General features: G+C 42.7%; 1 protein-coding gene across 1 annotated transcript in view; it reads right to left on the reverse strand.

Moving 5' to 3' along the window:
* LOC128472410 (bromodomain and PHD finger-containing protein 3-like) overlaps nucleotides 1-23387 on the reverse strand; it is a 213449-nt gene that overhangs the window by 166496 nt on the left and 23566 nt on the right. Inside the window, exon 2 of the mRNA XM_053454244.1 lies at nucleotides 15729-17119. Coding sequence (XP_053310219.1) covers nucleotides 15729-17086 — 1358 coding nt within the window. The 5' untranslated portion in view covers nucleotides 17087-17119. The remainder of the gene's footprint in view (nucleotides 1-15728; nucleotides 17120-23387) is intronic.

A 23387-nucleotide genomic window follows, 5' to 3' on the forward strand; every position in this document is an offset into this window, starting at 1 on the left:
AACACATGGGTGGGGCACACCTTATAAAGGAAACAGGAGCTGAAGCAAAGAGCAAGACTGGAATCAAGGAATCAGAAGCACAGTACAGAGCATACGGAAATCCAGGAATGGATTATAGCAAAACAGAGAAACTGTAGCAAGACAGGGATATGCAGCTCCACAGCCTGGAGGGGCCTGACAGTAGTAGCTTTTTGTATAGAATTCGTCTCGGTCTCTTTTCATGTATCCCCCCCTGCTCCCTCGGTTCAAAGTCCAGTCCATAAAAAAGGAGATTTGTTCACCGCTCAATCATTGCTTCGTTTTACTGAGAAACCTTGCATGGGTTATTGGCCTCCTGTTCTTATCCATTCAGGCAGTTTTCCCGGGCCATCTCCACTACTGGGCCCTTCCTCGCTTGAAAATCTACCACCTTCGTGCATCAGGCTCCTAAGATCACTTCATCACTCTTTCAGACGAGGCTCGTCTGGAACTCCGCTGGTGGCTAGTGCACATGGAGGCCTGGAACGGTCGTGCCATTCTTGGCTTGGTTCCAGACTTTGTCCTAGACTCCGACGCCAGCCTGATGTGCTGGGGAGCGGACTGTGGCTTGGATGCCACAGGGGGTCCATGGACTACAGAGGAGCCCGGCCTCCACATCAACAGTCATGCGTTGTCCTTCGAATGGACAACATATCCGCGCTGAGATACATTAACCGCCTGGAGGGCTTGCGTCTTCTGACTGAGCTTACCAAGGATCTCTACCAATATTGTCTCGACAATCATTTGTCAATTCGGGCAGAGTACAAGCCCAAGACAAACAATCTGGTAGCAGACTGGTTCTTACACCACTGGAGGGACGCCAGCGATTGGCGTCTGCTCTCCTCTGTCTTTCATGCCCTCGAGCTTCGTCAGGGTAAGTTTCATCTGGACCTCTTTGCGTCCAGGACCAACTGTCAGACTCCGGTGTTTTTCATTTGGCTGCCGGATCCGCTTGCTAGCTATGGACGCGTTTCATTCAGTCGTGGCCTCCCAGGGGAGCTTATGCGTTTCCCCCATTCTCCATGATCCTTCGGGCTCTCCACACCCTAGCTTGTCAGGGTGTGACAATCGTCCTGGTGACCCCCCTCTGGAGAACTCAACCTTGGTTCTCGTTACTTCTAGAGATGCCGTGTGCGGATTTCCTGCTTCTTCCATTGTTGGGGGACCTCCTGCTGGACCCAGAGGGGGCATCCTCACCCTCTTGTCCTCCAGGATCGTTGGTGGCCTGGACGGTTTCCAGGATTTCCTGGGACATGTCAGGGCTATCGGCGACAGCTCAAGATTTGCTCTGGGGATCCTGGGCTCCTGGCACCAGAAAATCTTACCTTCAGGCTTGGAAGGTCTGGGGTTGCTGGTGTGTGGAACAGCACTGTGATCCCCTTACAGTCATTTTTTATTTTTTACCTCACCTTTTTTCCCAGGTTAAATCGTACAGAACCATTAATGTGTTTAGTTTGGCTATCTCTGCTGTGCAGACCCCCTTGCCTCGATATATGCTTATTTTTGGGACGTCTCCAAGGTCCTTGAGTTCCTGGTGCTTTGGCCAGGACCATTTGTCTTTCCGTCAATTGTCTGCCAAGCTTGCCTTGCTTCTGTGTCTTGTTTCTTTCCGTCATGTTTTTGGCATTCAAGCTTTCGATGTTTCTTATTTCTCCTTTTCTCCAGTGGGTGTCTCCGTTCGTGTATCACGCCGGACTAAGTCTAACTTGCTCTCCGTACTTCCCAGATAGGCCTAGGTTGTGTGTAGCGTGCTGGAGCTGCAGCCACACCAGTCTCTGGGCCGGTTATACAATAAAACGTCTTATAAAATATTACCGGGTCACGGTATACAGAACTGGACACAAAAGTGCTCCATGACCCGGCTAAACTTCACACGAACATATGAGCCAGCTAGCCTGGCCCTGTCACAGCACTATTGATCATTTATAGGGTTTTAGGGCTCTATTCTTATTGGTTATTGTTCTTTTATTGTTAACTGTTTTGCTGCTGGAGGTTATGTAAAATACTCGCCTCCTGTCTTTAATAAAATTTAGATTAATTCTGCACCAAGGCTAGATTAACCCCTTAACAACAATCCACGTACATGTACGGGGTGACGATGCAATGTGTTAGTGACAATGCCCGTACACGTACGTGGTTGTGATATTTGCCGGTGATCGCTGCGTTTTTGCCGGCATTGCAGTTTTCCTGGGAGCCTCACAAGTGAGGCTGTCCAGGCAAACAAAAAAAAGTTTTTCAAGCCTTCCGATCACCGAGATTGGCAGTTTAAACAACAGACAAGTGATGTAAATCACCGATCTGTTAAACACGCCCCCAAGTCCGATGCAAATCGGGTGAGGGGCATTCCAGGCTGCCTCTTCATTGAGGCAAGCCTGCAATGCTCCAGAGGGGGCTTCACAACCTTCCGATCCTCGTGATTCACAGTGAATCACGTCGATCGGTGGGTTAAACGACAGACCAGTGACTGAAATCACTGGTCTGTCAATCACGCCCCCCCCCGAAATGGGGTAAATCGAATTGGCCGGCTTCAAAGATGTCCCAAGTATGGGATGTGGGCACAGAGTGACCAGATGTCTAAATGGCAAAAAATACACACCTCACAAAAGTGGTCTTTTACCTCCCAAATAACCCAACAAACCCATGTGTGTGCACTCAGGAGATACCTAATTAATACCTAATTGTTTCATTGTACACCTAACAATATGTCTACAACATTCCTGACATTGTGCAAGTATATCTAGAAGAACTGATATGTTTTTTTAGGCGAAGGGTGGTCACACTAAATATTGATTTGATTTTTCCTTCTTTTTACTCTCTTTGCATTTTGTTAAATAATAAAAAAAAAACTATTAACATGCAACAATTGATGTGCCAGGACCATCATGACTACCTTCGCTTTCTGCACCCAAATGGTGTTGCTGTAATGCCTCTATGTCAAAGCAGACCTTCCCCGACTGTCAGAGATCAGAGCTCCCCGCACCGGTGCGGCACCAGCACCGGCACCGGTGCGAGGAACTCTGATCTCTGACAGCCGTGGAAGGTATGCGCGATGGACGCAGACAACGCCCGCTGCTAGCCACACCTCCTTCCTGCTGCAGCGGAAGTTGTCTACGCGAATCGCGTAGACATCTACACGCTGCCCCAGCTACACACCGGGGACTCAGAAGTACCGGTAAGTGGGGCGGGAGGGAGACAGGAGGATCCAGGTCCCCTGCAGCTGCGGGGGATCTGGATCTTAGTCGTCTCATAGTCAGACCTATTTGAGGTCTGATTATAAGACGACCCCGATTATAAGACGAGGGGTATTTTTCAGAGCATTTGCTCTGAAAAAAAACTCGTCTTATAATCGAGCAAATACGGTATATAAAAATATTTTTATGAGCAAGTCCTACAATTTGCACTATATCTTCAAACAATTCTTGCATGTAAAGAGTTAAAATACTGGCATGTTAAATGCCCATTGGGGTGTCTAATTTTAAAGAATATATGATTTGATGGGGTAAATTGATTGGCCAGGTTCAACAATGTCCCAATTAACACAGGGGGAAGGATGACCATGTCATATTTCCAATTTGAAAGATGCACCAAAATGCACATCCCAAATGTGAGCTTTTAGCCCCCAAATAACCCGACAAACCCATGCATGGGTGGTATCACTGTACTCAGGAGTTACTGAACACATATTGGGGTGTTGTGTGACAGTGACATATACCAGGGCCTGTAAATTCATACCAGAAGTAAAATGTGTGTGGGAAAAATACACACAAAAAAAATACTACTACAAACTTTGACAAAGACTGGTGGTAGAATTGGTGCATGGAAAGTGTTAAAATACTAGCATTTGAAATACCCTGGGGTGTCTAGCCTTCAAAAATATGTGTTTCATGAGGTAAATTGCATTGGCCAGCTACCAGATACTGGTATTTGCTCGATTATAAGACGACCCTGATTATAAGATGACCCCACAAAATCTGAATATTAATTTATGAATAAAAGAAAAAGCCTGAATATAAGACGAGCCTATAGAAAAAGCTTTACCCAACACCCCCCTGCTGCCTGAACACTCCCTGAGAGCGACAGTGCAGCGTTAACCCTTTCAATTCCACAATTGTGTATAACACATTCGTGGCATTGCAGGGGTTAACATTTGTCCCCACAAGGTTGTGGGGACTAAATATCAGTCAATGCTGTGCTCCAATGGAACATCAGCATTGAAAGCGTTAAAAAAAAAAACCCAGCACTGACCTGAAAGTCCTGGGTGCTTCCAGGTCAAATGCTGTGAGTTTAGTAAGTGGGCTGATGATGATGATCAGATCACTCCTAACCAACTGTTAGTTTTAAAAAAATCCTGGTGCCTAGATTCACATCAAATTTGTCAAGCCCTGACTTATGTGATGTCCCGCCAGCCCCTTCTTGTATATTGTTGCCCCCTACTACCTTGTATACTTTACTTTTTTCCGGACTGTCCCGCCTGCTCTTTGCTCTCCTCCACAGGACTGACTGACACACAAGGAACTCAGTTGAATTTTATGTGAGCCCGCCCCCTCAAGCGTCACATTGCGTCTCTAAGGGAACGGGACGAAGAGCCTCACTGAGGCATTAGGCAGCATGGCGTCTACAAGCCAGGCGCTTTAACTGTAGGTGGCCATCGGAATTGATCATGTGGCCAAATCGTCCGAATTGAATGACGCAGCCTTGGCTTTCAACTGGCCCTGATTGGGCCTATTTTCAGGTAGGGGCCTGGAGCTGCAGCTCCATCAGCCCCTATGTTAATCCGGCCCTGGTTAAATAGGCTGAAAAAAAACATGCATTCATCAAGTTCAGCCTTTTCCATATCTGTTAATTTCTGTTGATCCAAAAGCTCCTTTCAGATATTAATTCACTCTTCTGTGTTAGACAAAAAAGAGGGGTAGCCATCATTTTTCCCAGTGCCCTAAAAAATGGAAATAAAACAACAGGGGCTGGATAAAGATGGAAGATAAACTGAAGTCATACACAAAAGTAAGCACAGCAACAAGGTTATAAATATAACCTTATAAATTGTTGTTCTTTCCAAACTCTTTTGCAGGAGCACAAAGAAAATGCTCAATGTTGAGGACCATAAATGCAGTCTTCGGCCAAGTAAAGAGATGAAAGACACATCATGCTTACTTCCCTTTGCAATCAGAAGATGTCCAGCAGTATCATCAGCTCAACATTGGCAGAAAACTGGGGGTCCCTGGTACACCCAACTACGCTGTGTGCACAATTATTAGGCAAGTGAGTATTTTGACCATATCATAATTTTAATGCATATTTTCCAACTCCAAGCTGGATAAACAATGGCTGATTGTATTCAATCATATCAGCTGTCAAGGTGTGCATACCATATTTGCTCGATTATAAGACGACCCTGATTATAAGACGACCCTCCAAATCTGAATATTAATTTAGGAAAAATAGAAAAAGCAAGAATATAAGACAACCCTATAGGAAAAAGGTTTTACCAGTAAATGTTAATTCATCTAAACTATTTTTTTTAAATAAAAGCTATGATTGAGAAAAATATTTTGGTTTTATTTCCTTCAATTTTCCAACCTGCCCCCCAGTTATGCACAACTGCCCCAGAAATGCCTTATACCCCCTATATGCCACTGTGCCCCATGATATGCGTTTTAACCCTCTAAATGCCACTGTGCCCCATGATCTGCCTTTTAACCCTATATGCCACTGTGTCCCATGATATGCCATTTGACCCCCTATGTGCCACTCTGCCTCCAGAAATGCCTAATACCCCTATATGCCACTCTGGCATTTAGAGGGTTAAAAGGCATATTATGGGGAAGAGTGGCATATAGGGAGGTTTAAGGCATTCAGGAGGCAGAGTGGCATTAAGGGGGTTAAAAGGCATTTCACAGTGCACTCTGCCTCCAGAAATGCCTTATGCCCCCCATTTAACACCCCCCCCAACTAACTGGTGCTTCTGACTTCCCTGTCATGTAGCCGGGGCAGCGTGTAGATCCCACAGACCTTCCCCGACTGTCAGAGATCAGAGTTCCCTGCACCGGTGCGGCACCGGCACCGGTGCGGGGAACTCTGATCTCTGACAGCCGGGGAAGGTCTGCGCGATGGACGCAGACAACCCCCGCTGCTAGCCACACCCCCTTCCTGCTGCAGAGGACTCAGAAGTACCGGTAAGTGGGGCGGGGGGGGACAGACCTATTTGAGGTCTGATTATAAGACGGGGGGTATTTTTCAGAGCATTTGCTCTGAAAAAAACCTCGTCTTATAATCGAGCAAATACGGTAATTATTAGGCAGCTTAATTTTATCTGGCAAAATGGGCAGAAAAATAGATTTAGCTGACTCTGAAAGGTTAAAAAGTATTTCAGAGGGATGCAGAACTCTTGAAATTGCTAAGATATTGAGGTGTGATCACAGAACCATCAAACGTTTTGTTGCAAATAGTCAACAGAGTCGCAAGAAACGTGTTGAGAATAAAAGACGCAAATTAACTGCCAGAGATTTGAAAATATTCAAACATAAAGCTACCAGGAACCCATTATACTCCAGTACTGTCATATTCCAGAATTGCAGCCTGGAATGTCCAGAAGTACAAGGTGTTCAGTGTTTAGAGACATGGCCATGGTACGGAAGGCTGAAATTGAATTGACATATAAATTGAAACGTCATGACTGGGCCAAAAAAAATTTTGATCCACTATAATAGTGTATGTCAAACTCAGTTTTTGTATGAAAAATTGTGTATATGCACTCACAATTTGAATGAGTTGATCAGGCTTCGTATATAAACCCACCGCGATCCGTATGTGGAGTATATATGGAGAAAACAACAACATAAAAAACACAATGGTGTAGTAACTGAATAAGTTCTGGCTTGCCAGAACAGATGTACACTTACAGTTATAACTGATGTGTCAGGCGCATAGGAGTTAGGTTTCCTCACTCCTTCCCGGTCACGTGCTTGTATGTGAAGGTATATGTATGAACTGATCCACCAAAACATATACTGATAGATAAAATAGAAATTCATTCTGGGTACATGCCCAGCTTAATAAAATACACTATGCGTACGGTACATAGATCTAAAGCGGTTTCCATTTTTGTTTATTTACAGGTTTTCTACCCTTCGTTTGGAATAAGGGGAGGGGACCTCCCATTACTAATCAGAGTGGGGGAAGATGTATCCCGGACGTGCAACTGATAATTGAATCTTTTAAGATAATAAAACGGATTAAGATGAAAATAAAACATAAATAAACATAAAAAAGGGAAATATGAATACAAATATATAATCAGAGAATATGGAAATAAATGGAAAATTTATTAAAAACTTAAATGAGAAAGTTATATAAAAAAAATCCTTAACTTTAGGTGTCAGTGGGAAATTTCTTCCCTTGGGATCTATGTCTATTATAAAAACAATAAATTATTATTTATTCTAAGAACATGTGTCTGTGTGTTATTTATTGAAATATATGTGATCCATATTAATTTGTTTGTGTGTTTATTAGATATTGAATTTCATTATTGTTGGATTTATTAGGATATGTGTTATCCATATTAATTTGTTTGTATATTTATTAGGTGTTAAATTGCTGATTATTTAATTATCATTCAATATTGATTAATTTATTTATTTATTTAAATGTTGGCTTGAAGACATATTCATTATAAAGGAAAAATATATAAAAAAAACTTTCTTATTTGAATTCAGATGTGTGCTAGAATATCTAGCTCCATGTTCAGACCACCCTTCTTAAAAGTTTTTAATTTAAAAATCCATTCTGTTTCCCGTTTTGATAAGTTTTCTATTGTGTTGCCCCCTCTCCAATTGGGGGGAACCCAATCGATACCCATTATTTTTAAACTTTCTAGAGAGAATTTTGAGCACGAGTTACAGTGTCTCGGGACACTGTGTTAAGTATTTTTATTCCTTATGTTGCCCACATGTTCCAGGATCCTTTCTTTCAGGGGTCTGGATGTCCTGCCTACGTATTGGATACCGCACCCGCATTCTAATAGATAAACTACATTTTTGGATGTGCAGTTTATGAAATGTTTTATTGTATATGTTTGGCCTGTGATTGATCCTGTGAAATGGTCTGTTTTTCTTGGTAGAAAGGTGCACATTTTGCAATGGGCGCATTTATGAAAGCTTTTTGGTTTATCGCCTAAAAAAGAGTGTTAATTTTTCTTAATTTCTTGTTTTGGTAAGATGCTCGGAGCTAGCATGGTTTTAAGTGATCCTGTTTTTTTTAAAAATGATTTGTGGTTTATCTGGCATCACTGTGCCTAGAATGTCGTCATTTTTAAGTATATGCCAGTGTTTTTAATTTTGTATGCTTGTGTATTGTACCGAGTGAAAAATGAAAAACTAAAATCTTTTTGTGTTTTTGTGTCTATCCCTTTTGCTGTAAGTAATTGGAGTCTATCCATGTTCTCCACTTGTTGCAGGCGGCTGTTTAACCTCGCAACCGGGTACTTCTTTTCGATAAACTTCTGTTTTATTTCCTCCGCTTTTACTTCAAAATCCTCATCCCTTGAGCAATTCCTTCTGATCCTCATTAGCTGGCCTTTTGGTATATTATTAAGCCATCTGGCATGGTAGCAGCTTGTATAATGGATATATCCATTCTTATCAGTTGGCTTGGTATAATTCCTTGAACATATGGTGTTGCCTTCCGAGAATAATTCTAAATCTAGGAATTCAATTTTCTCTGTCTGGATATTAGAGGTAAACCTTAGGTTGAATTCATTATTGTTAGTATGTTGTATAAATGCTTTCAGGTTGTCTTCCGTCCCTTTCCAAATAATCAATACATCATCGATGTATCTCTTCCAGAGCACCAGGTCCGCACTGTGTGGGTTGTTATTCCATGTGGTCTGAACATGGAGCTAGATATTCTAGCACACATCTGAATTCAAATAAGAAAGTTTTTTTTTTACATATATTTCCTTTATAATGAACATGTCTTCAAACCAACATTTAAATAAATAAATGAATCAATATTGAATGATAATGAAATAATCAGCAATTTAACACCTAATAAATATACAAACAAATCCAACAATAATGAAATTCAATATCTAATAAACTCATAAACAAATTAATATGGATAACATATATTTCAATAAATAACACACAGACACATGTTCTTAGAATAAATAATTTATTGTTTTTATAATAGACATAGATCCCAAGGGAAGAAATTTCCCACTGACACCTAAAGTTAAGGAATTTTTTTATATAACTTTCTCATTTAAGTTTTTAATAAATTCTCCATTTATTTCCATATTCTCTGATTATATATTTTTATTCATATTTCCCTTTTTATGTTTATTTATTTTTTATTTTCATCTTAATCCGTTTTATTATCTTAAATTATCAGTTGCACGTCCGGGATATATCTTCCCCACTCTCTGATTAGTAATGGGAGGTCACCTCGCCTTATTCCAAACGAAGGGTAGAAAACCTGTAGATAAAAAAAAATGGAAACCGCTTTAGATCTATGTACCGTAAACGTATCAACCTCTTAACCCGATCGTAACATTTTTTCATTCATTTTTTCTGTTCACTCATCGGATACTTACCTTGAATTGCCGCTGCAGGCGAGAAGTGCACGGCAGATGTCAAGGACGGAGGAGGCAGGAGGCTGGAGCAGAGGGACGGACAGACTGACGCCAGATGGATGACGCCGGATCAGTCAGACGCACTGACGTCAGACGCCCGGAAGTCAGACATCCAAGATGGCGCCCCCCATACACGGATAAAAACGCAGACGGAAGAACGAAAAAAAACTCCTGAGGAAGCCGCATTTTGGCGAAACGCGTTTCGAAAAATGGATAGCATTCTCGTCTCCATTTTCTGGACTTTTTATATTTCATTTAATTCAGTTTTTAAGCGGGTTTTTAGCGTGGTAGTATTCTCCCCCAGGAACTACCTATACGCATAGTGTATTTTATTAAGCTGGGCATGTACCCAGAATAAATTTCTATTTTATCTATCAGTATATGTTTTGGTGGATCAGTTCCTACATTAGGGCTGCAACAACTAATCGATTAGTTGAATCAATTATTATTGATTATAAAATGAGGGTTTTTTCAGAGCAAACGCTCTGAAAAATACCCCTCATTATATAATCTGTTTAGTCTGACTCACAGCAGCAGCTCCTACTTACCAGTCCCTCCCTGGAATCACTGTGACAACAGGCCCCGCCCCTTCCTTCTCCCAGAAGGCCAGAACCACATGGCTGTGACACTCATCTAACTGTAAGTATAAAATTAATATTTGGGCTGCTGAAAGTTAGGGGAGGTGGGGGTTAATTTAGGGGCAGTTATTGTTAATGGAGTGTTTAGAGTTAATTTAGGGGCAGTTATGGTTAATGGGGTGTTTAGGGGCAGCTATGGTTAATGGGGTGTTTAGGGTTAATTTAGGGGCAGTTATGGTTAATGGGGTGTTTAGGGGCAGCTATGGTTAAAGTGGAGTGGCATATGTGGGAGGCAGCGTGGAGTGGCATATGTGGGAGGCAGCGTGGAGTGGCATATGTGGGAGGCAGCGTGGCGAGCATGTGCTCTAGAGTGATGAGTCAAAATTATAAACATTTCATTCTAGCAGAAGGCAGTTTGTTTAATGATGAGCTGGAAAGAAGCACAACAATGAGAGTGGCAACAGTAAAGTATGGTGGGGGTTCCTTGCAAGTCTGGGGCTGCATATCTGCAAATGGACTTGGGGCTTTAATTAGAATTAATGCTCAATGCTGGGAAGTGCAAGCAGATATTTAGCCATCATGCAATACCATCAAGGAGGCATCTGAATAGCCCTACATTTTTTCTGCGGTATGACAATGACCCCAAACATACAGCCAATAAGAACTTCAGCGCAAAGAAAACCAAGGAACTCTGAAAATCATGGTATGGCCCCCACAAAGCCTTGTCTGTCTGGGATTACATGAGAAGAGAGAAGTAAACTGAGGTTGCTACAGGACAACTGTGGTTAGTTTTCCAAGATTATAATGATTATAATAGTTTACATGCTGTGATCCAGGGAATTACTACTGTTCTCCAGCTCACAATCACAATGAAAAAGAGGGAACACTGAGAAAAAAGGCAGGCTACAAGCACTACATTGGTCATTTAACTGTATCTGTGCATGTAACATAGTAACATAGTTCATAAGGTTGAAAAAAGACCAAAGTCCATCAAGTTCAACCTATATACATATTGTGTCCCTACTGTGTTGATCCAGAGGAAGGCAAAAAACCCTTATGAAGCAGATGCCAATTGCCCCATACCAGGGGGAAAATTCCTTCCCGACTCCAAATATGGCAATCAGAATAAATCCCTGGATCAACATTCTGTCCCTATTAATCTAATATCCATAACTTGTAATATTATTGCTTTAAAGAAACACGTCCAGGCTCCTTTTAAACTCTTTTATTGAGTTTACCATTACCACTTCCTCTGGCAGAGAGTTCCATAGTCTCACCGCTCTTACTGTAAAGAACCCCCGTCTGTGCTGGTGTAGAAACCTTCTTTCCTCCAGCCGTAGAGGATGTCCCCTTGTTATAGATACAGTCCTGGGTATAAATAGGTCCTGGGAGTGATCTCTGTACTGCCCCCTTATATATTTATACATAGTTATTAAGTCCCCCCTAAGCCGTCTTTTTTCCAAACTAAATAACCCTAATTCTGATAATCTTTCTGGGTACTGTAGTCCTTCCATTCCCCTTATTACTCTGGTTGCCCGTCTTTGAACCCTCTCCAGCTCCACTATATCTTTCTTGTACACTGGTGCCCAGTACTGTACACAGTATTCCATGTGTGGTCTGACTAGTGACTTGTACAATGGTAGAATTATTTCCTTGTCGTGGGCATCTATGCCCCTTTTGATGCACCCCATGATTTTATTTGCCTTAGCAGCAGCTGCCTGACACTGGTCGCTACAGGTAAATTTACTGTTAACCAAGACTCCTAAGTCCTTTTCCATGTCAGTCGTCCCCAGTGTTTTCCCATTTAATACATATTCCCAGCCTGGATTTTTCTTCCCCATGTGCATAACCTTACATTTATCTGTGTTGAACCTCATCTGCCACATCCCAGCCCAAGCCTCCAACCTATGCAGATCCATTTGTAATTGTGCACTGTCCTCTGTTGTGTTAACCACGTTACAGAGCTTAGTATCGTCTGCAAAGATTGATACTTTACTATACAATCCCTCTACAAGGTCACTAATAAATATATTAAAAAGAATAGGACCCAAAACTGACCCCTGTGGTACCCCACTAGTAACAGTCACCCACTCAGAGTATGTACCATTAATAACTACCCTCTGCTTCCTATCACTGAGCCAGTTACTTACCCACATACACACATTCTCCCCCAGCCCAAGCATTCTCATTTTATGTACCAGCCTTTTATGTGGCACCGTATCAAATGCTTTGGAAAAATCAAGATATATGACATCCAGCGATTCACCCCGATCCAGTCTTGAGCTCACCTCCTCATAAAAGCTGATCAGGTTAGTTTGACAGGACCGATCCCTTGTAAACCCATGCTGATATGGAGTCATACATTTATTTTCATTGAGATTCTCCAAAATAGCATCTCTTAGGAAAGACTCAAACAGTTTACATACAACAGAAGTTAAACTAACAGGCCTATAATTCCCCGGGTCACTTTTTGTCCCCTTTTTGAATATTGGCACAACATTTGCTATGCGCCAGTCCTGGGGAACAGACCCTGTCACTATAGAGTCCTTGAATATTAGAAATAGGGGTCTGTCTATTACATTACTTAACTCCCTTAGAACGCAGGGGTGAATGCCATCTGGACCTGGTGATTTGTCTATTTTGATTTTTTTTAGGCGGCACTGCACTTCTTCCTGGGTTAGACAGGCGACATGTACTGGGGCATTTATCTCATCCTGCTGTATATTACCTGGCATTTCATTTTCCTCTGTGAATACAGCAGAGAAGAATATATTTAATAGACTAGCTTTTTCCTGATCCCCGTCTATAACTTCTCCCTCATTACTTTTTAAGGGGCCAACGCTTTCATTTTTAACCTTTTTACTATTTATATAGTTAAAGAACATTTTGGGGTTTGTTTTACTCTCTTTGGCAATGAGTCTTTCTGTCTCCACTTTTGCTGCTTTTATCTGATTTTTACATATTTTATTTTTTTCCCGATAGCTTCTTAGTGCTTCCTCACTGCCTTCCTGTTTTAGTAGCTTAAATGCCTTTTTTTGCCATTTATTGCCACCTTTACATTTTTATTTATCCACATTGGTTTTCTCTTGTTCCTGAGTCTTTTATTCTCATACGGTATGTACTTTTCACAGTGAGAAATTAAGATATTTGTAAAAATCTCCCATTTAGTGTCTGTGCTTTTGTTTTTGAGGACATTTTCCCAATTTACAGTGTTAAGGGCTTCTCTTAGTTGATCAAACTTTGCCTTCCTAAAGTTCATAGTTCTTGTGGCTCCTCTAAGAGTTCCCTTATTGAAGGACAAGTTATAATGTATTATATTGTGATCACTATTTCCTAGGTGCCCTCTGACCTGCACATTAGTTACTCTGTCAGGTCTGTTGGTTAATATTAAGTCCAGTAGAGCGCCCCCTCTGGTTGGGTCCTGTATCATTTGGGACAGATAATTATCTTTACTTATAGTCAGAAATCGGTTTCCTTTATGAGATTCAGAGGTCTCGGTTTCCCAGTTTATGTGATTGGCTATATAAGCAAGCACATGTACCTAAGTACAGGGAATCAGTTGTAGACTAACTAGAGCAGGCATGTCCAAAGTCCGGCCCGCAGGCCAATTGCGGCCCGCGTTCCGGACTGATACGGCCCCCCAAGTGAGCCACGGGACTTGGCGTCATCAGCCGGCGCAGGGAGAAGGAAAGTGCGAGATTTGGGCTTTCCTTCTCCCTGCGCCGGCACACACAGCCACAAGGGCATCTGATGAAGAAATTGTGTAGGGGAGGGTTAGATTTCAACCCTCGTCTACAGTAAGATTAAACAGGGTTCATGTTTGACTGTAGACGAGGGTTGAAATCTAACCCTCCCCTACACAATTTCTTCATCAGATGCCCTTGTGGCTGTGTGTGCCGGCGCAGGGAGAAGGAAAGCCCAAATCTTGCAATCTCGGAGGTCGCTAGATTTGGGCTTTCCTTCTCCCTGCGCCAGCACACACAGCCACAAGGGCATCTGATAAAGAAATTGTAGGCAGTGGCGGAACTACCGGGGTCGCGACTGCGACCGGGCCCTGGAGTACTGCCAGTCAGGGGGGCCCAAGGGGTGCCGAGCGGTTGCTGAAAACGACCGCTCGGCACCTCTTGGGCCCCCCTGACTGACAGAAATCCAGGACTCCTCTGCTCACCGCCTGCCTCTGCGCTGCCCAGAGTGCAGTGTTGGAAACGTGAGGCGTTTGTCTCGGGTGCCGGCGCTTCACACGCTGTGAAGCACCGGCACCCGAGACAAACGCCTCACGCTCCCAACACAGGAGTTGACGGTAAGTGACCTAGGGAGGGAGTGGGTAGATCGTGAGAAGGGAGGGTAGGGAGGGAGAGGGTAGATCGTTAAGAGGGGGGAAGGGATTGAGAGGGGAAATCGTGAGAAAGGGAGAGAGAGGGGAGATTGTGAGAAGGGGGTAGGGAGGGAGAGGGGAGATTGTGAGGAGGGGGGAAGGGATTGAGAGGGGAAATCGTGAGAAAGGGAGGGAGAGGGGAGATTGTGAGAAGGGGGAGGGAGAGGGGAGATTGTGAGAAGGAGGGGTAGGGAGGAAGAGGGGAGATTGTGAGAAGGGGGAGGGAGAGGGGAGATTGTGAGAAGGGGGAGGGAGAGGGGAGATTGTGAGAAGGGGGGTAGGGAGGGAGAGGGGAGATTGTGAGAAGGAGGGGTAGGGAGGAAGAGGGGAGATTGTGAGAAGGGGGGTAGCGAGTGAGAGGGGAGATTGTGAGAAGGGGGTAGGGAGGGAGATGGGAGATTGTGAGAAGGGGGAGGGAGAGAGGGGAGATTGTGAGAAGGGGGGTAGGGAGGGAGAGGGGAGATTGTGAGAAGGGGGGTGGGGAGGGGAGATAGTGAGAAAGAGATAGATGCGGTATGCCGTTTTCAATAAACTTGAACCATTAAAATTAAACAATAAATTTAATTTTAATGGTTCAGAAAATGTCAGGCAAAATGGTCGGCCCTCGCACATGTTCACTTCATCAAATCTGGCACTCTTCGAAAAAAGTTTGGACATGCCTGAACTAGAGCAATCTCAGAGGAGTCAGCAACAGCAGAGACCCGCGATCACGGAGACGTGGAACTATTTTTTCCATGAGGTACCAGGTATGTTACTGGTCCTTTAGGGGCACCTGGTACACCATTGGTCACGAATGGGTTAAACGTGCTTCTTCTGTTTTGACTAAACAATATTCACAACATGTATATCACTACCTGGGGGTTTACTAAGTGGTGTGCTTATTCTGCTAGCCAAATATGAATTGAGCAGGTTTTAATGAATGTCTGATAAACAGTTCTCAGGTTACTACTTACCTTTACTAAATTTCTACCAAATAGGAACATAGCTATATTTTTCTGGTGCAAATGCTGTCAGTTTCTGCTTTGTGGTTTAGCATCAGAAAAAAGCACATTAGACAGAAAGTGGGTTTACAGAGATAATGAAATATAAGGATATGATGAACACACTAATACACATGAACTCTTACCTACACATGGGAATCTTCAAGACAGTCAGCGGTAAATAAGTTCTCACGCTTGCAGATTCTGCATTCTCTATAATTTTTCGCTTCCCAGCGCCTTTCTTCTTGCTAAATCTTCCTTTGGTCTCTTTCCATAAGCCCTCATCTTTCTTTCCTTCGTCTCTTTCAGACTCTTCTCCACGCCCTTTGCATTTAGATATTTTCTTCTTAACTGTGCCCTTAGGACAGTGGATGTCACAAAATGCAATTTTGCGCACAGTGAAGGTAGTCCCATTCAGACTAGTCTCCCGTACAGGCTCCACCTTCATAAAGAGCCCTTCCTGCTGTGCACAAGTCACATGGAAAGCTGTGTAACAGTTAATCTTATAGCACTGAATGGCAGCTCCATGCCCCTTCTGCTTACACAAATAACACATGAGCTTCCACCTTTCAGAAGGAATATTGTTTAAGCCCTCGACTGGCTCTAGAAGAACTGTGTTAGCAAAGCACACTTCTGGAATCCAGATGGCGCATAATACATGAACCCACCGTCCATCACTTGTTTGTTTAAATGCCCCCCCCTTGTTTGGACACAATACACAGCTCACAGACATATATGGTGACTGAAGGCAGCAACGACAAAGCCACTGCCCTTCAGGGATGTAAGGTATACCATAGCAATCCTGATGGACAGCTAGGTTACAAACATCACAGGATATGATAACATTGCTGTTATAACACTCATCATCCAAACATATGCAGCAGCAGGCATTTTCATCATTATGAGACATTGATGTACCATTGAGTTGGTTCTGCATGTAGGACTCTTTCTCTAGCTTGTCAATCAGTAGCTCAAAGGTATCAGCAGTCAGCAAAGACAGACCTTCATTCTGACGTTTTTGATTAACAATTTCTAGCCAAGCCATATCCATTTCATCTAGCTCATACTCAACGTCCATTTCCATCTCTTCTGCTGTGCGCTCTATGTATTGATAAAATGTGTCAGACAAAACACTGATCGCTTTAGCAACCGGAGTTGCACTAGGTTCCACTACTCGGAATCTGGGCTGGCATAACTGTGGAGTTACAAATATTTTCTGCTTCATACATTTGATCATATGGAAACTTGGGGATATGGCAAGTTCATTGTTCTCCTTGTTGTTACATTCAGCGATGTCTTCAGCTGCAAGCTCATTCTCGGAGACAATAAGCAGTTTGTCATATATATTTATCCTATGTACACGGCCTTCCATCTCAACCTCAACCATGTGTGGTGCCTGAGTGTAGGCCATAGTTTCTTGGGTTACTGAGCATTTTACTCTAAAAGGGAAGGGTGACTGGCATCCATTATTGAGATTGAAGGACTGGCGACCCAATTTTCTCATGCTGGTCAATTTGAGCGTCAAAAAGATAATAATCTGAAACAAAGAAAGAGAAAATGTTGAAAAAAAGCAAAGAGATCTCAAAAAATTGCATATGGACCACAATTTGTCCTAAGATATTATTAACTAGGGACATTTTCATGAGCTTCATAGTATGCTACATAGGGGCTGGGTTTTGACTCTGGTGAATTGAAACACTGAAGACCTCTGTGTTTTTGTCTTAATACACTGACTTCTCTTAAGTGTAAAACCTGATTTTCTTTAACATGAAACAAGGATAAGTCTGGGTAGTCCTAGATGTAAAAGTCCAATACACATTAATATCAGCTGGTATGATATGAAGTAATCTAGCAGTTCTGAAAAGTCAACTCGACATCAATTTAAATGTTCCGCATACATAATAAAATTGAAAGGATCTCGCTTGCGGTGAAGTTTCTAACAAATGATGATGAGCACTGCATCACCAAAATCATGGAAGCATGTACATGGTTGCAGATCTCACAAGAAACAGCTACTCTATTCTCAAACTCTAAAAGGACAGTGCATGGATAAATATAAAAACAATAATTTTAATACATATAGAGACAAAAAGAAATACAAAATAAAAACAACAAAATACACAATATAAAATGATATACATAAAAGATATCCTTACAATTAAATATGAATATACAAATGGATAAATAAATCAAAACAGTGGTATAGTAGTCAACCTGCCCCACCAAGGGTACAACAATATACAAAAAGAAAAAAAATATATAAAAATATAAAGAGACCTACCACTGAGATGACTGTGCCTGACCAGGCTAGCGCCAAAAACACAAGCAGGACGCATTTCGTAAGAACTTCCTCAGCTGCAATGGGCGCACCGTCATCACAGTGGCGGGCTGGCTTTTAAATTACAGCGTCTCGCGAGATTGTGGTGTCATTCAAGACTTCTGCATCTATTGAGACTAGATATAGAACTTTCGCGTATAACGTGGATAGCGTCACAGGAACCATGGCAACCGGCACAGAGTCTCGCATAGCCAGCATAGCGAGGCTAATGTCGGGAGCCAGGGACCTGGATCGCTTAGAAACAGCTATATTTTCGGCGACAAAGTTCCCTACGGACGTACCGGTACGTCCAAAAAACGCATCCCAAGAATCCCCTATGGACATACCGGTATGTTCTTCCCTTCTTAAGGGACTCCTGGACTCCTTCCTGACAGCAGAAGCCAGCTTTCTGCTGTCCGATGTGATGTAATAGCTTCCGGCACGAAAGCCGGAAAGCTGTTACATTTTTAAATGCAGATCGCGCGATCAGGCATTCCTTTCCAGGTTGCGTCATTGCTGCCATCATTTGGAAGTTCATCCCTGCAGGGGATATCCTGTCCTCCGATGAGGCACAGACGCTGTGATCTCTATGCAAGTCTGTGGGGACTTGCAATGAGATCACAGTGTGATCGGTGCAGGGGGATCGCGAGGAGGAGAGTCAGAAACCATGTTTCTCACCCTCCTTCCATGCTGGAAAATGAAAAGGAGAAAAAAAAAGTTAGTGATTTTTAACCCCTTAGCGACCTTGGACGGTTCAGGGCTGTCACAGAAAAACAGTATGTTAACAACCTTTGACGATCCTGAACGATCACTTTCCTCGCTTAAATGGCGTTGCTGTAATGCCTTGATGTCGAGGCATTCAGTAAAGCCGAGATCGGCATCAAGGGCCATGTCTGGCCCCTCCCCGTGGCGTCAACATCCGCCATACACTGTATGGCGGCGGACGCCCGTTTTAACGATCAACGATCACCTCCTAAACTTCAATGGTGTCGCTGAAATGCCTCGATAGCGAGGCATTCAGCGACACCAAGCACCCACCCCAGGATGCTCGTGCCTCAACTGTCACTACCAGTGATTCTGCCACTCGCAAGATGGCAGCACCCATTAAAAAAAACAAAGTTGAAAAGAATCCTCAGGAGAGTCTCTCCAGACCTTCCTAAGAATCTGGCTCCACTTGCAGGTACTGCATTCAACCATGCAAGTCAATGGAGCCCAGCTTTCTAATCACAATGTGATTAGTAAAATCTTAAAAAAATTATTTTAAAAAAAATGTAAAAAAAAAAAAAAAAAAAGGTGCTAACATTTAAAAATAATTATACAGTGATGTAACCAGAGGAAACATCCAATACCAGCAAAATGTAAAAAAAACCAAAAAAGTCCAAAAAAGAATAAAATAACTAAAATAAAAAATAAAGTTTATTTTTTGAACAAGTGCTCAAATTAGCGCTTTATCTTCTCAAAAATCTCGACAAAGAAAGAGTTAAAATAATAGCATTTCAAATACCCAAGGGGTGTCTAATTTAATAAAAAATGAATGGTTTGATGGGGTAAATTGGAGTGGCCGGGCTCAAAGATAGGGCATGGGCACAGACTGACCAAAATGGAGAAAAAAGCGTGCTTCCCAAATGTGGCATTTTAAATCCCAAACCCATGCATGCGGGGTATCACTGCGCTCAGGAGATGTTGCTTCAAAGATGGCCCACTTAGGACATGAGGGCAGTAGGACAATAAAGTTTCAAGTTGAAAAACGCGCACTCCCCAAATGGGGCATTTTGAATCCCAAACAACCCGACAAACCCATGCATGTGGGGAATCAGTGAACTCAGGAGATGTTGCTGAACACATATTGGGGTGTTTGATAGTGACGCATACCGGGAGCTATGAATTAATTCCTGAAGTACAATTTGTCCAAAATAAAGAAGCAGAGGCTCAGCACTCAAATGATAAGGTGAGTTTATTTCACACTGGCCTGTGTGAAATAAACTCACCTTATCATTTGAGTGCTGAGCCTCTGCTTCTTTATTTTGGATTTATTGAGGGACTTGGTGGTACCCTGGCTCGTGCACCATTTCACTGCTGAGTGCTGCATTCCAACCTCTCTCTTTTTGAAGTACAATATGTGTGAAAAAAATAAAAAAATAAAATACTACCACAAACTTTGAAATACCTTGGGGTGTCTTGTTTTCTAAAAATATATGGTTTGATGGGGTAAATTGAAGTAGCCGGCTTCAAAGATGTTCCAAAGAGGAGATAGAGGCAGAATGACCAAATGCTAAAAGTCTGTGTTGAAAACCTGAATTACGCATGTCCCAAATATCACCTTACTCAGGAGATGTTGCTGAACACATATTGGGGTGTTTGATAGTGACATATACAGGACCTGTATATTTATAACTAAATTACAATTTTAAATTACTATTACAAAGTTTGACAAAGTGTGGTTGTATAATTAGTGCATGGAAAGGGTTCAAATACCAGCATTTGAAATACTAGTGTCTAGTTTTTAAAAATATATGGTTTAATCAGGTTAAATTGAGTTAACCGGCTTCAAAGATGTTCCAAAGAGGAGATGGAGGCAGAATGACCAGATTTGGGAAAAAAAGGTTTGGAAATCATAAAACGCTACTTGTACTTATTGCTCTATAACTTTCAAAAAACAGCAAAAAACCATTGGGTATTTCTCAGGACAAATAGTAGAATCTATTTAGCTAGTTGCTTTACTTCATTTTGTAGGTGAGTAAAAGATTTTGCAAATAAAAGTCATGAAAGGTGTTTTTTTCCCCCAAAAAGTACCGGTGGGGCTTGCTCTCTCTCCCGGGACAAGGACTCTAAAAAATAGTAAAGGGTTAAGCTCCACCCTCCCCTTACTCTATAACCGTACTCACGTCACTCCTTAGATCAGTTAATAACAAGAGGACCAACCAGTAGTACAAAAAAATCTTTATTAACGAAATTTGTGAGGGAAACAGTTATTGCCACTATACTGGGGAATGGAGAGGTAAAAATTTCTGTTTTTCCGAGCGTATAGCGGCAGTACCAGTGGGATATATCAAGATCCCGCAAAAAGGGAGTTAGTAATTAACAGCGTGAAAAACCTGGCTCCCCAAACTCAGCTTCTGAAGCAGAGGAAATGTCCGGTCTATAATGTTTAAGAAAAGTGTTCCAGGAGGACCAAGTGGCTGCTTTACAAATTTCCCCCGGAGAGACTGAAGACCTGGAAGCCCAGGAAATGGAGACGGATCTCGTGAAGTGGGCCTTAATTTGGGATGGAAGAACCGCACCACAGGAGTCATATGCCAGACGGATGGTGTCCGTGAGACATCTGGCTAAGGTTCATTTTGAAACTGCTTGACCCGACGACTTGCCATGGAACTGAAGGAACAGATGGTCAGATGAACGAAAGGAAGAGGTTACGCTCCAAATAAACTGTAAGAGCTCTCTTAACATACAGAGAATGCCATTTATTTTCTTCCGATGACGAAGGGTCTGGGAAAAACGTCGGAAGGACTATAGGCTAGTTAACATTAGCTTGAGATAGAACCTTAGGCAGGAAGGATGGCCTGGGATACAGAACCACTTTGTCTTGATGAAGAACGAGAAAGTCTTCCGAGGCTGGGAGAGCCTGGAGTTCCCCAATCTGTCGTGCTGAGGTAATAGCTACCAAAAACGCAGTTTTCAGGAAAAGGAATTTCAGTGAGACTTCTTGAAGAAGCTCAAACGTAGCAGAGCACAGAGCAAGCAGAGAGTCTTGAGTACTAAGGTAAGGTAAGATCCCATGGTGAAAAAAAGATCTAACAGAAGGTCTTTTAATCGTGATGGCCTTAAAAAATCTTCTAATGAAAAGATCCGATGCCAAATCGACGAGCATGAAATGGCTAAGAGCAGAAATCTGACCCTTAAGAGTCCTGCTTCAAACCCTAGATTCAAAAAGTACAGAATGACCGGAATAGATGGAGGTGAACTCTGCAGTCCTTGAGATTGACACCATTCAAGAAACCTCCTCCAGATTCTTAGATAAATTTTGGCTGTCGATAGTTTTACTGAACCCAAAAGGAGATTAGCCATGATGGGGTCTATACTAGAGCCCTGCGCGGGACTGCTTTTTTAATCCCGCTCCCGCTGATTTTTTTGCCCAATTCCGCCCGCTCCCGCAATGTGGGTGTTCCACTCCCGCCCGCTCCCGCCACATTTGTGAACTGCAGATTTCCTGCGCAGTCCCGCAAGGCTGCCCTCGAGTTGCTCCCTCAGAGCGTCTCTTCTCTTTCTCCGCCCAGGAACAAGGCGGAGTCATGGGAAGTGACGTCCCATCATGTGACTCCGTTTTGTTCCTCAGCAGAGCAAGAGAGGAGACACTGTAAGGGAGCAGCGAGAAGGCAGCCTTGCAGGACTGCGCGGGATTACCGGGGCAAGTGCCTGACCGCCCGCTTGAAGACTGCATAGATCTTGAAGACTGCTTACTCTTGTGCCCCCCTGTCTGTTGGTATAGGATACCGTCATGGTGTTGTCTGATTGAATCTTCACCGGCTTGCCCGATATCCATGAAGGTTAGCAGAGCCTTGAAGACTGCATTTAGCTTTCTGCTATTGGCACGTGCAAGTAAGCATCCTGGAAGTCTAGGGAAGCCATATAATCTCCTCTCTGAATCAACTGAGTAACTGAAAATACAGTTACCATACGGAAGTTTTGATATGGAATATATATATTGATTGATGGACTTCAGATCTAGTACTGGACGGAAGGAACCATCTGGCTTTGGGACCAGGAACAAGCGAGAGTAAACTCCCTGAAATAGATGTTTCTTCTGAATGTTTTCTATAACTCCTTGCTTGAGGAGTTTTGATGCTGTCATGATTAGAGCTGAGTTCTTCTTCGCCGACGGGTATGAGGAGACTAAGAAATAATCGTGTGGGGTATTGCAAAACCTGATGGTGTAGACTTCTGATACTATCTGACGTATACATGGGTTACTGGTAGTGTGGAACCATGTTTCCCGAAACATCTGAAGGCGACTACCCACTTTGTCAGAATCTTCTCGCCCTTTCTTGTCTTGTCTTGTAGCCTTAAGTTGAAATCTAGACTCTTTATTTTGCCTCCAAAAAGGAAGATTTATCAGATGGCCTGGAATATCTTTGCCTATTGTAGGGATATCTACGATTCCATTTAGGTTTATCATCTTGTGGGAGCGCTTTCTTAGTGTAAGAAATTTGTTTTAAAAGTTCTTCTAGTGGAGAACAAAAAGGGTTCTTTTTCTCAAATGGATTGGATGCGGAGTCAGCATTCCAGGATCTGAGCCATACTGCTCTCCTAGCAACTGTCAGGAGCCCCATGTTGCGAGCGGGAAGCTTGACCAATTCCTCCACCATGTCAATCAGGAATTGATTTGATAGTTTCAATTTTTTAAAAGATTTGAAAGATCTTTATCTGCATCATCCAGAACATGATCTTCCAAAATTCTGGATCCATAGGCCTTGGGCTCTAGCTACAGCTG

Source organism: Spea bombifrons, chromosome 2 (genome assembly GCF_027358695.1).
Source record: "Spea bombifrons isolate aSpeBom1 chromosome 2, aSpeBom1.2.pri, whole genome shotgun sequence".
Classification (NCBI taxonomy): domain Eukaryota; kingdom Metazoa; phylum Chordata; class Amphibia; order Anura; family Pelobatidae; genus Spea; species Spea bombifrons.